We start from the raw sequence: 15,451 nt of genomic DNA, 5'->3' as shown, positions 1-15,451 counted from the left end.
GTATGTTCACTACTTGGTCAATTGATTTGATGATCAAATCTATGCAAATAAATTATATGAATTGATAGTATTATTATTATTACAAATGGAAGATTATCACTTCTCACAATGGTGCTCGTTTAGTAAAGTTAGATCAAAGCTGAATCAATGTCTCGCCACATCACATAACATTCATCAGTATTTTACATAACAGAACCTAATATAATAGCATAGCATAGTAGGCCTATAACGTTAATGTTCAACACTACTGTTACGCCAAAAACACCTACTTTCTAATATGATTTTAAGATGGTTAGCTGAAGCTGAATAGTCCCCAAAAAATGTTTTAGCATGCGCCAAAACTCAACAGAGCCACTAGGCAGGATATATGCTTTGACTGAAACAAAATACAAGAAAGGCTAATAGTTTGATAACACCATCTGCTCTAATTCCCTCACGAAACAGTAATTCAAGAAGATCAAAATGCATAGGTATTCCCATGAAACTGATTGAGATCAATTAAATGATTGGCATGCAGATGCAGTTTCACCGGTAAAACGTGAATAGGCCTAATTATCATTCACGATTGACAGTGATGATGGCCTATTTTGTAATTAGGTATGCCTAACTTGGTGTTTGAGGGTATTAAAAATAGAACATGTTCTTGAGACAATATGTGTGGGCATTGGCAGACGTTGCAATTGGAGTATGCACTTGATGCATATTCTATAACAAGGCTCTCCAACCCTGTTCCTGGAGAGCTAACATCCTGTAGGTTTTCATTTCAACCCTAATCTAGCGCACATGATTCTAATAATTTACATTTCTACATTACATTTGAGTCATTTAGCAGACGCTCTTATCCAGAGCGACTTACAGCTTGTTTATTAAATGAATCAGGTTAGTTACAACTGGGGTTGGAGTAAAAGCCTGCAGGAGGGTAGCGCGCCAGGAACAGGGTTGGAGAGCTCTGTAACATGCTGACCACACCGCAAGCGACGCGTGCGCGAGCGTTGCAAAATAAATGTACACATACATGTTATTCAATCATTGCACCCACACTGCTCGCGCGCGTCAACGAGCGTCTGCGTCGCCAGGCGCTAAAATAGAACTCGGTTCTATATGTGACGCTAAACGCGCTGCAAGTCCTGCCTCTCCCATCTCCTCATTGGGTTTTAGGAGCATCTATCCAAGTGGGCGATTGAAAGATACACTCCAGTCCAGTTGGTGGTGGTAATGCACCTTTTAAAGTTCGTTGCCAAATGCAATATAAATTCCAAAGAAGAAGAAGAAGCCTGAACGAGGAGAGATTACTAGAAAAACAAACTTTTACCGTTTTATCTGTGGATTAATTGTCGGTGTAGAGGACCTTGTGCAGTTCAGGTAAAATAACAACCCAGTGTTTATATCCCAGTACAAATTAGCTAGCTAAATTGCCATAAATGTTTAATGGTTTTCGACCTGTCCCCAAATTAATATAATTGTTTCAGAGTTTATTTTGATATTTCAACCTGCGTGTCCTGATCGCGTCTGGTGTGGGGGGACAAAATCAATTTATTTTATTTTTATAATTTATTTTCTGTCTACAAACTTTGACTGAGGAAATTATGACGTCAGTTACATAATCTTTTGCGCTCCCTCACCTAAAAAAAATAGCACTGCACAACTGGTTATAACGGTTTTCCCGAGAACGTTTCCCTCCTACACAAATAAAACATGTTTGTTTGATTGATTGAATGGTGGACTGATTGATTGAATGAATGAAATTGTTTGGCAAATTTGCCAGCACAGTGCACTTTTCCTCAATCTAAGCACTGATGTACGGCGAATGGGGGTAGATAATCTGATCCTAGATCTGTTAGAAGAGCAACTTGTTTAGATGAGTCGAGAACGCCCCCCTCTGCGCTGCGCTAACTCATATCGTCCCGGGCACGCAGTGTTTTGAAATAAGACAAGATGTCTGCCGGAACAGTGCTAACGACGAACGAGCGTCATATTCGAGATAATAACTACAACAACAATCTTCCAGAGGACCGAATGGACGTTGAAATCGACCCAGGACACAACGTAACGGACCGGGAAGACTTGGACACCGGAATACAAGCCCCTTGTTCATCTAACGGCAGTGGCGGGGAGGAGGACGAGTCGGAGGCCATTGATCGAGAAAGAGAAGCCAGGGGCTCGATTCCTCAGCGCAACGGGGAAGGAGTGTTGTCGGGCAGGGAGCAAGAGGTGTCAGTCGAAATCGGAGAGACGTATTTATGTCAGCGAGCCGACAAGACATGGCGTAAGTATTTGTTTATAAGCCAATAATAGTTAGCTACGTTTGAAAAGGCTGTGAGGCAGCGGCAGAACACTATTGTATTTATCAGTGAGTCCCGACTGGTTCTCCATCTTCAGACTGATAGAGATAACTTAGTCACGAAATGTTTAACTGTGCAGGTATTTTATCGACGTGTTGTTGGTGATCTCAAGTTCAAGTTTTTTTTATTGAACATTAGATTTGTGAAATTGTGGTTTTGTTTATTGTTTACATTCAAGGCCATCAAGCTATATGAGCTGTAAACTATAACTAGCTAGCTAGCTAACTAGATAGATGTGTTTTTTTTTACAGAGATGGCTACAGTTAATTCAGTAAAACTAAAGCTCATTCTTTCAGATTCTGCTGAAGTTATCCAGTCCAGGCTGAACGAACAGGAGGGCAGAGAGGAGTTCTACGTACACTATGTTGGATGTGAGTGGGACACACACACACACAGTACTTCCATGCTCCTCTAGCTTTTCATACACCTCTCCTTCTACTTTCCTCTACCTCCCTTTATCATTTCTTCCTTCTCCTCCTCCATCCCTCTCTCTCTACCTCTCCCCTGGCCCTGTAGTTAACAGACGTCTGGATGAGTGGGTGGGCAAGGCTCGCCTGGCACTGACCAAGACGGCGAAGGACGCAGTGACAAAAATCGCTGAGGGGGGAGGAGGGGGCGAGCTGGGGGAGCAGCCCGAGAGGAAGATCACCCGCAACCAGAAACGCAAACATGATGAGATCAACCATGTGCAGAAGGTAGGCTAGTGCAGGAGGTTCTAGTGGTGAACACAGCAGCCTGAGCCTCTGGACTACATACCCCCACGGCGGGGGATAAAATCCCCTTTGTCAATTTCTAAACTGTTCTTCTGTCAGTCAGATGAGTTAGATTCAGGTATTAAATGGGCTCCTCTCACCCTCCAGACGTACGCAGAGATGGACCCCACCACAGCTGCCCTGGAGAAGGAGCATGAGGCGGTAAGCGTGTGTAGTTCTAATGTTATACACCTTTTGATATATGTAGTACTAAAACAATACAATTCCTAGAGGGGGGAAAAGTATAAATGTGTCCTTGCCTCGCTCCCTCTCACCCAGATCACTAAAGTGAAGTACGTGGACAAGATCCAGATTGGTAACTTTGAGATTGACGCCTGGTACTTCTCCCCATTCCCAGAGGACTATGGCAAGCAGCCCAAGCTGTGGATCTGCGAGTATTGCCTCAAGTACATGAAGTACGAGAAGACCTTCAGATACCACCTGGTCAGTGACTGTCAGCTTCAACAGTTTAAAAGTACTGTTAGCTTCAGCATTGCTGTTGGCTTTCATTACCATCTAGCATTGGAGACTAGCACTTCTATTTTACCAATATGTAGTTGAAAAGCTTTGAACCACGTACTCATGTTTCATCCTTCTCCACCTCTACCTCTCTCTACCTTTCCTCACTCTATCTGTTGCTCCAGTCCCAATGTCAGTGGAGGCAGCCTCCTGGGAAAGAGATCTACAGGCGGAGCAACATCTCTGTGTATGAAGTGGACGGACGCGACCACAAGGTAAGAACACAGGAGGCAGGACCAGACCACAGAGAATGATCCCAAACTGTGGCCTGAAAGCAACTGGGAACAAGAACAACCTAGACCTCTCAACTTAGGTCTTGGGGGTACCCCTGGTTTGCATATGTTTGTTCCACCCCAGCACTAACAAACCTGACTCTACTTCATTGAGCATCTGCAAAATGTATTAAAATGAACAAACCCACTGATGGTAATACTTACCCTTGTCTCTTTCTGTAGATCTACTGTCAGAACCTGTGTCTACTGGCCAAGCTCTTCCTGGACCACAAGACCCTGTACTTTGATGTGGAGCCTTTTGTCTTTTACATCCTGACTGAAGTCAACAGGCAGGGAGCACACATAGTGGGATACTTCTCCAAAGTAAGCACTGGTCCCAGTACTGGGATGGGGTTATATGGGAGCACACATAGTGGGATACTTCTCCAAAGTAAGTACTGGTCCCAGTACTGGGATGGGGTTATATGGAAGCACACATAGTGGGATACTTCTCCAAAGTAAGCACTGGTCCCAGTACTGGGATGGGGTTATATGGGAGCACACATAGTGGGATACTTCTCCAAAGTAAGCACTGGTCCCAGTACTGGGATGGGGTTATATGGGAGCACACACAGTGGGATACTTCTCCAAAGTAAGCACTGGTCCCAGTACTGGGATGGGGTTATATGGGAGCACACACAGTGGGATACTTCTCCAAAGTAAGCACTGGTCCCAGTACTGGGATGGGGTTATATGGGAGCACACACAGTGGGATACTTCTCCAAAGTAAGCACTGGTCCCAGTACTGGGATGGGGTTATATGGGAGCACACACAGTGGGATACTTCTCCAAAGTAAGCACTGGTCCCAGTACTGGGATGGGGTTATATGGGAGCACACACAGTGGGATACTTCTCCAAAGTAAGCACTGGTCCCAGTACTGGGATGGGGTTATATGGGAGCACACACAGTGGGATACTTCTCCAAAGTAAGTACTGGTCCCTGTACAGGGATGGGGATATCTGTGGCTGCTTGTCCAAAGTAAAAACGGACATCTGTTATGTAGCTGTTTTTTAGGGGAGATTAGTAACAGATTTCATTAATGATTGTCATTCAAATATCTCATGTCTTGAGGAAAGTCCCAAATCTGAAGGAAATTGTTAATTGTTTTAGGTGAACAGGTAACTGGTATAGTATTGGCCTATAAAAGCTGAGCCTGTTTTGTGTGATCCACAGGAGAAAGAGTCACCAGATGGGAATAACGTGGCGTGTATCCTCACACTCCCGCCCTACCAGCGCAGAGGATACGGAAAGTTCCTCATAGCCTTCAGTGAGTGGGATATATACACACACACACACACTAGAGCTGGGCAATATGGACAAAAATCCATATTACGATAAATTGACTGAATTATAAGGTTAACGATAAATTGTACGATAAGTTAATACAATTATTAAGCACCAGTTATTTTATTTACCCTTTAAACTACTACTGCTACTTTGAATGTTAGCAATTGTCCCGTTAGCAATAGCTCATATTAGTAGGCTTAGGCCTATTCCATTTCAAACTTCACATTTCTCTAGTAAAGGCTACTTATCGTTATTATCAATATCAGTAAAATGTTGTTGATAAATGGTCGGTTTGGTTGGTGATGATAATTTTTGGTTTATCATCCCAGCTATAACACACACTATCACGTGCCCTCTCTCTCCCTCTAGGTTATGAGCTGTCTAAATTGGAGAGTACGGTGGGTTCTCCAGAAAAGCCCCTGTCAGACCTGGGCAAGCTGAGCTACAGGAGCTACTGGTCCTGGGTGCTGCTTGAGATCCTCAGGGACTTCAGGGGCACGCTCTCCATCAAGGACCTAAGGTAAACGCACACACACAAGTAACCTCTTTCACCTCACCATAAATACAATGCATTCGGAAAGTATTCAGACCCCTTGACTTTTTCCACATTTTGTTACGTTACAGCCTTATTCTAAAATGGATTAATAGTTTTTCCCCCCTCATCAATCTACACACAATACCCATAATGATAAAGCAAAAACAAGCTTGTAGAAACTTTAGCAAAAAAATAATAATTGTATCCCACGCTCAGTACTTTGTTGAAGCACCATTGGCAGCGATTACAGCCTCAAATCTTCTTGGGTGTGACGCTACAAGCTTGGCACACCTGTATTTGGGGAGTTTCTCCCATTCTTCTCTGCAGATCCTCTCAAGCTCTGTCAGGTTGGATGGAGAACGTCGCTGAACAGCTATTTTTAGGTCTCTCCAGAGAGGTTCGATCGGGTTCAAGTCCGGGTTCTGGCTGGGCCACTCAAGGACATTCAGAGACTTGTCCTGAAGCCACTCCTGCGTTGTCTTGGCTGTGTGCTTAGGGTCGTTGTCCTGTTGGAAGGTGAACCTTCGCCCCAGTCTGAGGTCCTGAGCACTCTGGAGCATGTTTTCATCAAGGGTCTCTCTGTACTTTGCTCCGTTCATCTTTCCCTCGATCCTGACTGGTCTCCCAGTCCCTGCCGCTGAAAAACATCCCCACAGCATGATGCTGCCACCACCATGCTTCACCGTAGGGATGGTGCCAGGGTTCCTCCAGACATGATGGTCGTCCTTCTGGAAGGTTCTCCCATCTCCACAGAGCAACTCTGACAGAGTGACCATCAGGTTCTTGGTCACCTCCCTGACCAAGGCCCTTCTCCCTTGATTGCTCAGTTTGGCCGGGCGGCCAGCTCTAGGAAGAGTCTTGGTGGTTCCAAACTTCTTCCATTTAAGAATGATGGAGGCCACTGTGTTCTTGGGGACCTTCAATGCTGCAGACATTTTTTGGTACCCTTCACCAGATCTGTGCCTCGACACAATCCTGTCTCGGAGCTCTACAGACAATTCCTTCGACCTCATGGCTTGGTTTTTGCTCTGACATGCACTGTCAACTGTGGGACCTTATATAGACAGGTGTGTGCCTTTCCAAATCATGTCCAATCAATAGAATTGATCACAGGTGGACTCCAATCAAGGTGTAGAAACATCTCAAGGATGATCAATGGAAACAGGATGCACCTGAGCTCAATTTCGAGTCTCATCGCAAAGGGTCTGAACACTTATGTAAATAAGGTATTTCTGTTTTGTATTTTTAATAACTTTGTAAAATTGTCTTAACCTGTTTTCGTTTTGTCATTATGGGGTATTGTGTAGATTTATTTAATCAATTTTAGAATAAGGTTGTAACGTAACGATGTGGGGAAGGGGTCTGAATACTTTCCGAATGCACTGTACATCCTCATGTATGTGAATATCCATCCACTTGCACATACACATCATAGGTACACCTGCATTCACTTGTACATATGCCAAGTACTTCCACATCATACCTGTACACATATGACCACACACACACACACACACACACACCCTGCTCACACACACTCAGCCCCAGATTCTCATTGCCCTTCCCCCTCCACAGTCAGATGACCAGTATCACCCAGGGTGACATCATCAGTACGCTGCAGTCCCTCAACATGGTGAAATACTGGAAGGGCCAGCACGTCATCTGTGTCACGCCCAAACTGGTTGAGGAACACCTCAAGAGTGCCCAGTACAAGAAGCCGCCAATCACAGGTAGACACGTTACCTTTTCACGTCTCATAGGCTCTGTCCTAAATGGCACCTTATTCCCTATATAGTGCACTACTGACCAGAGCCCGAATGGGCCCCCCCAGGGTGGCAGGTAGCCTAGCGGTTAAGAACGTTGGGCCAGTAATTGAAAGGTCGCTGGTTCGAATGCATAGTCACTTTACCCCAACCTACATTACATTTAACATTTTAGTCATTTAGCAGACGCTCTTATCCAAAGCGACAGTTAGTGAGTGCATACATTTTCATACTAACGAATTTGACATGATTGTTCTTTAAGTCCCCACCAACCATTTAAGTAGGAATATTGTTTCATTATCCACTTTTGGATGTTGGAGTCTTGGCGGGAAGACTTCTTTGTTAACAAAGGGGTCCTTTCTCCCAATACTTCATGTACAAATTACCTCGACTAACCTTGACTCGGTACCGGTACCCCCTGTATATAGCCTTGTTATTGTTATTTTTTACTTTAGTTTATTTAGTAAATATTTTCTTAACTCTTTCTAGATCTGCATTGTTAGTTAGGCTTGTAAGTAACTCATTTCACAGTAAGGTCTACACCTGTTGTATTCGGGCGCATGTGACAAATACAATTTTATTTGAATCCCTGAGCCGACAGGGTGAACAATCTGTTGATGTGCCCTTGAGCAAAGCACATAACCCTAATTGCTTCAGGGTCGCAGTCAATAATGGCTGATCCCTGGCTCTGACCCCACTCTCCGAGGGTGTCTCAGGGATATGCAAAAAAACAAATGTCCAATTCACAAGCGTATAATACACACTTGTACATGTGTGAAATAGAACAAATGTGTGAAATATAATAAATCTAAGCACCCACCTAATTATTATTATTCCCTATATAGTGCACTATATAGGGAATAGGGTGCCATTTGAGACAAACCCCCAGTCCTCTCCTTAGTGAGTACTTTTCTGAAAGGACTTGATAAGTGAAAGCAAGGAGGAAAACACATATTTTAAAGACTTGTGGGTCCCACCACAGCCACATCTCTCCTTCTTTCTCCCAGTCCTACTCTCTCCTGTTTCTCACTGTTCTCTTTGACTTGGCACAGCTGAAGGGCAGGTGTGTGTTTTGTGCATTAATGTGTATAAAGTAGTGCTGAGCTAATTGACAGATGACGGTTCAATTATTTGAATTTCATTTCGTTCGTTTTTTGTCTGTGAGGTCAATGCGCAGTTTCTCTAGAGATGATAAATCAGATCAAGCCCGAACTGTGCGATGTAGTAGGGAATTGTAGTTTCCAACAGGCCAATATTCTTCATAGTTTAGCGCAGAAAATGTGGTAATTAACTACAATGACCATAATTCATTGCGTGCCTACTTGTCCGGTCTATGTGGGGCAGACACGGAGAGGGAGGGAAGAGACAGACAGTTTTTTTTTCTCCATTTCCACTTCATATTAGCTAGGCTACTTTTCATTTAAGTTTCAATTCGCTAGTCCGTCGAGCCCTCTCCTGCTAGAATGAACGATATGCATCTTCTAGCGATCTCTTCTAGCGATGACAGGGAAATGCAAAAGAGAGGAAGCGAGAGGTTTCACTCTCGCCAAAATAAGCATGATGCTCGTGAATTTGCACGACCCATGTAATGTAAGTGGTAACTATGAGTTGAAATCCACGACTTAGCCTAACTATTGTTTTCTGACACAGTCATTTATTTTATTTCGCGTGTTTCACATAGCCAGCCACGCGGAGTCGTGGCGCATAGTAGATTATTTATTTTGCGTTGCTTGACAACTGAAGAGCAAGTGTTGACTAGTTTATAAAAGGTGTCGAACTGACTCAATAAAGGTGATCTCCTATGTCCTTTGGCCATAAATCATGCGACATGGTTATACAGTTGAAGTCAAAAGTTTACATACACTTAGGTTGGAGTCATTAAAACTCGTTTTTCAACCACTCCACAAATTTCTTGTTAACAAACTATAGTTTTGGCAAGTCGGTTAGAACATCTACTTTGTGCATGACACAAGTAATTTTTCCAACAATTGTTTACAGACAGATTATTTCACTTATAATTCACTGTATCACAATTCCAGTGGGTCAGAAGTTTACATACACTAAGTTGACTGTGCCTTTAAACAGCTTGGAAAATTCCAGAAAATGATGTCATGGCTTTAGAAGCTTCTGATAGGCTAATTGACATCATTTGAGTCAATTGGAGGTGTACCTGTGGATGTATTTAAAGGCCTACCTTCACACTCAGTGCCTCTTTGCTTGACATCATGGGAAAATCAAAAGAAATCAGAATTGTAGACCTCCACAAGTCTGGTTCATCCTTGGGAGTAATTTCCAAACGCCTGAAGGTACCACGTTCATCTGTACAAACAATAGTATGCAAGTATAAACACCATGGGACCACGCAGCCGTCATACCGCTCAGGAAGGAGATGCGTTCTGTCTCCTAGAGATGAACATACTTTGGTGCGAAAAGTGCAAATCAAACTCAAAACAACAGCAAATGACCTTGTGAAGATGCTGGAGGAAACATGTACAAAAGTATCTATATCCACAGTAAAACGAGTCCTATATCGACATAACCTGAAAGGCCGCTCAGCAAGGAAGAAGCCACTGCTCCAAAACCGCCATATAAAAGCCAGACTACGGTTTGTAACTGCACATGGGGACAAAGATCGTACTTTTTGGAGAAATGTCCTCTGGCCTGATGAAACAAAAATAGAACTGTTTGGCCATAATGACCATCGTTATGTTTGGATGAAAAGAGGGATGGCTTGCAAGCCGAAGCACACCATCCCAACCGTGAAGCACGGGGGTGGCAGCATCATGCTGTGGGGGTGCTTTGCTGCAGGAGGGACTTGTGCACTTCACAAAATAGATGGCATCATGAGGAAGGAAAATTATGTGGATATATTGAAGCAACATCTCAAGACATCAGTCAGGAAGTTAAAGCTTGGTCGCAAATTATTCTTCCAAATGGACAATGACCCCAAGCATACTTCCAAAGTTGTGGCAAAATGGCTTAAGGACAACAAAGTCAAGGTATTGGAGTGGCCATCACAAAGCCCTGACCTCAATCCTATAGAACATTTGTGGGCAGAACTGAAAAAGCGTGTGCGAGCAAGGAGGCCTACAAACCTGACTCAGTTACACCAGCTCTGTCAGGAGGAATGGGCCAAAATTCACCCAACTTATTGTGGGAAGCTTGTGGAAGGCTACCCGAAACATTTAACCCAAGTTAAACAATTTAAAGGCAATGCTACCAAATACTAATTGAGTGTATGTAAACTTCTGATCCACTGGGAATGTGATGAAAAAAATAAAAGCAGAAAATAAATCATTCTCTCTACTATTATTCTGACATTTCACATTCTTAAAATAAAGTGGTGATCCTAACTGACCTAAGACAGGACATTTTTACTAGGATGTAATGTCAGGAATTGTGAGAAACTGAGTTTAAATGTATTTGGCTAAGGTGTATGTAAACTTCCGACTTCAACTGTATGTCCATGGTATCACATCGGGACAAATAAACCAAAGGGTTTCCTTTCCTAGGATGTCGGGGCTTGCCAGACAGTGACGCTAAAGAGAGTGACTCTCGTCTCGTCAGTCACTGTAGCCTATCGAATTGGTGAGAAAGCCGTTTATTTGGCTCCCTAATTTGCATAGGCTACTGGTAGGCTTCTTGGCAATTATCTGCACATACATTATGAAAACATTTGATGAAGATGGTGAATCATCACTGTAGGAACAATAGGTAGTGGAGAGCCTAATTCTGGCCAAAATATGGAATCCAGGCATTAAAAAAGAATTCAACAATATTAAAACATGTATTGCCTTAATAGAGAATCAACTAAATGTATTAATTAATTGCCCAAGTTTATCATAAAACATGAACAGAATGCATCAGTGATTCGTATTTCTTGCAACTTTCTGAAGAAGCAACGAAAATTCCCCTGTATGTGCGGTGTGCGCATCTAACACTTTGTGTAGCTGTTAGCGATGATGCTAATAAAGTCTTCTAGTAGATGGAAAGGCTTTCCCAAAAACTAATTAAATGGTAACTAGAAAGTAGCCTATACTTACCTGGCAGAATGATATCATGATGATTTTCATCAATCCAGTGGGTATTTGTTTCTACCATCACGTGCGCTACAAAAACACAGCCAAACAACAGCCTCTTGCTAGGTGCACACTTGAATTAAAGGGTAACTACACTCAGAAATACAAATGGATCAGATTTTTTCCCAGACCTTAGAAGTGGTCTCCTGATGTGGTTTAAGCTTTGTAACATCCAATTTAGTTGTTTTTCTATTAACAAAGTGTGACTTTAAGAGCGAAAACCACTCAGGGAACCCGAGTGGCGCAGCGGTCTAAGGCACTGTATCGCAGTGTTAGAGGCGTCACTTCAGACCCGGGTTCGATCCCGGGCTGTATCACAACCGGCCGTGATCGGGAGTCCGATAGGGCGACACAATTGGCCCAGCGTCGTCCAGGTTAGAGGAGGGTTTGACCGGGGTAGGCCGTCATTGTAAATAAGAATTTGTTCTTAACTGACTTGCCTAGTTAAAAAAAAAATTAATAAAAATCTGTGGCAAAACTCAAATCTGGAAAAACAAACTTTTTATTTTTCAAGATAATGTGGGCTATTTACTTCATTTTTCTGTTTTAATAAAATACATAATTTGAAGAACAAACATCATTGTGGCAATTCATACAGTAAAACTGTAGATAACACTTTAATCTCGAGATGACAGGTAAAATGTTAAAGGCTAAATGTTATCTTACTTAGAAAATAGTCCTGATCATATAGGCCAAAACCTAGGCAATATCCAAAACAACTAATCTGGGAGGGAAACTCAAAGTTTTCAGTAATTTCGCTGTGTATTTCAGATGTAATCAAGGCATTAGAATGTACCGTAGGCCACCAAAATAGAGTTTCTTCTGCAATAAAAATCTTACCCAGGGGGGCAAGCCCCCACAGACCCCCCCCCCCCCCCCCCCTGCCTGGGAGGCTGTCTGGCTACTCTATGTACTTGTGGAAAACACTGGACAGAAGAATGCGCGATTGAGAGGGATAGAGAGAAGTTGCTTCAAGGTATCTCTACCTGAACATACATGATCTAAGTGATTGATAGTTGGTATTCAGCAGTCATAAAAGTATGCCTTATTTACTTTGAAGAACTACTAAAATAGTGATTTTGTCAGACAGCATAGGTAGCAGCTCTATAGAGATGGGATGATGAATTGGAATGAAATTCTAAAGTCATAAAACAAATGTAATATACACAACTGAAATATTTTAAAGTAAAGTAATGAGAATAAATTATGTACAGTGTATTCGGAAAGTATTCAGACCCCTTGACGTTTTCCCCATTTTGTTACATTACAGCCTTATTCTAAAATGGATTAAATTGTTTTTCCCCCCTCATCAATCAACACACAATACCCCATAATGACGAAGCGAAAACAGGGTTTTAGAAATGTTTGCAAATTTATAAAAAACAAATACATTTACATTTTTATTTACATAAGTATTCAGACCGTTTGCTATGAGACTTGAAATTGAGCTCAGGTGCATTCTGTTTCCATTGATCATCCTAGAGATGTTTCTACAACTTGATTTGAGTCCACTTGTGGTAAATTCAATTGATTGGACATGATTTGGAAAGGCACACACCTGTCTATATAAAGTCCCACAGTTGACAGTGCATGTCAGAGCAAAAACCAAGCCATGAGGTCGAAGGAATTGTTCGTAGAACTCAGAGATAGGATTGTGCCGAGGCACAGATCTGGTGAAGGGTACCAAAACATTTCTGCAGCATTGAAGGTCCCCAATAACACAGTGGCCTACATCATTCTTAAATAGAAGAAGTTTGGAACCACCAAGACTCTTCCTAGAGCTGGCCGCACGGCCAAACTAAGCAATCAGGGGAGAAGGGCCTTGGTCAGGGAGGTGACCAAGAAACTGATGGTCACTCTGACAGAGCTCCACAGTTCCTCTCGAGGGAAAGATGAACGGCGCAAAGTAAAGAGATCCTTGATGAAAACATGCTCCAGAGCGCTCAGGACTTCAGACTGGGGCAAAGGTTCACCTTCCAACAAGACAACGACCCTAAGCACACAGCCAAGACAACGCAGGAGTGGGTTGGGGATATATAAATATGATATTTCCATTTTATTTTATATACATTTGCTAACATTTCTAAAAACCTGTTTTCGCTTTGTAATTATGGGGTATTGTGTGTGGATTGATGAGGGGGTAAAAAAACTATTTGATCCATTTTAGAATAAGGCTGTAAAGGTAACAACATTTGGAAAAAGTGAAGGGGTCTGAACACGTTCCGAATGCACTGCATGTGATAAGCAGTAATGGGCCGTCACTACCATCATGGGACTTTTTATTAATTGTTTTATTCTGTGTTACAACATTCAACCCACATAATGCATAGTGCAATTAATGTAAAAAATTATTGTGCCGAAACCGAACTGACCTCAAAGCCGTAATCGCTCAGCACTAGTATACAGTATGCTATTGTCTCGTGAGGATAATGTCATAGTAATACTCTGTGTGTGTGAAGGGGCTCATCCATGTGCGTCACATGTATGTTCTCCTGTGTGTGTGTGTAAGCCTGACCAGAGTGTTTCTGTCTCCTCAGTTGACACGGTGTGTCTGAAGTGGGCCCCGCCCAAACATAAGCAAGCCAAGTTCTCCAAGAAGTGAGGGGAGGAGCTAGTGACATCATGCCAGACAACCCAACCAACCCACACACCCATGGTATTAATTCTCCAATTCCCTCCTTCCCTCCACTTGTTCTCTTTGTCCCCAGTTTAAACTATTTGTTGTAAAGAGGAACCAACATGTACATTACTAGTGTCTTTCAGTCTTTTCCATTTTTTTAATAAACAAGAATAGTGATATTCACTTGGGTGGTCTTTTCTCTTTCATTTAACTTGATTTGATTGACATGATTTCTAATCAACTCAATAGCAGTGTTTCTCCTAGATATATTTTCCCCTTGGTGGGGTGCAAAGGCACCTGAAGCAACTACTATGAAGACTGAGTGAAGACTACTCCTATACGCTTTGAAAATACCGGTAATAACAATCAGGGATGCAATAAATAAAAAATGTCTGAATTGTTAAATAACAATGGTATTATATGGCACACAGTTGTTACTCAATTGTGTGAAGTGATATATGACATGAAGTGAGAGAAAGCAGTTGGTATTAGATTTCACATGGAGGCGTTAGGTATTTTCTCAACACATTCCTGTGAGACACTTGTCTTAACGACTTTAGCTATATCGTCATGGTGATAATAAGAAGTTAAAGGAATTTAATGGGAAGGCAGGGGTGGACAACACTCCTCCTAGAGTGTTAGGTTTGCAGACTTTTGCTCTACCCCTGCTCTAACATACCTGAATACCGGTACACTTACTTTGCCTGGCTACTCATCCACATCGCTCCGGCCAACTAACGATTCTCCTCCACAATGAGTCTGGATTTGCCCCCTCGACAATTTCTAGAATGCGAACACATTCTGGCTGTTCTGATTGGTCCCAGAAACCAATGGGTTGGGCCAAAGCCGGCCTGCATGATGATGTTATCAACTTTGATACTCTGATTGGTTAGATTTGTTAGACGATCCAATAGCTGATGAATTTGTTTTGTACAACGCCCCTCATTTTGAAGTCACAGTTTCAGATTGACTGAATGTATGTAGCGATCTATAGAGCAGCATAATTAAAAGTCAGGGTGAGTCGTCAGACAAACACTTACTAGTCAGCTGAGCTGCACTGTTTCAGGACGATCTGAAAGGATAATTCGGGATTTTGGTAAGAAGGCCCTTTATCAACTTTCCCAAAGTCAGATGAACTCGTGTATACCATTTTTATGTCTCTGTGTCCAGTATGAAGGTAGTTAAGAGGCAGTTTTGCGAGCCAATGCTAACTACATTGCTATCAAAGTATTCATCCCCCTTGATTTATTCCACATTTTGTTGTTACAGGCCAAATAAAA

General features: G+C 42.5%; 1 protein-coding gene across 1 annotated transcript; it reads left to right on the top strand.

The window, feature by feature from the left end:
• The first annotated feature begins 1,885 nt into the window (after positions 1-1,885).
• LOC311143440 (histone acetyltransferase KAT8-like) lies at positions 1,886-14,354 on the top strand. Its single transcript, XM_084179257.1, has 11 exons — positions 1,886-2,266; positions 2,639-2,713; positions 2,859-3,037; positions 3,203-3,256; positions 3,374-3,538; positions 3,739-3,828; positions 4,069-4,209; positions 5,061-5,154; positions 5,544-5,694; positions 7,285-7,439; positions 14,089-14,354. Exons 1-11 carry the CDS (start codon positions 1,936-1,938, stop codon positions 14,151-14,153), a joined length of 1,500 nt encoding a protein of 499 aa, XP_084035383.1. The 5' UTR covers positions 1,886-1,935; the 3' UTR covers positions 14,154-14,354.
• Positions 14,355-15,451: the final 1,097 nt, after the last annotated feature.

The sequence above is a fragment of the Coregonus lavaretus genome, assembly GCF_964263955.1.
Source record: "Coregonus lavaretus genome assembly, chromosome: 2".
NCBI classification, from domain to species: Eukaryota; Metazoa; Chordata; class Actinopteri; order Salmoniformes; family Salmonidae; genus Coregonus; species Coregonus lavaretus.
The sequence above is the reverse complement of the archived record's forward strand: the minus strand, read 5'-3'. Positions and strand labels throughout refer to the sequence as shown.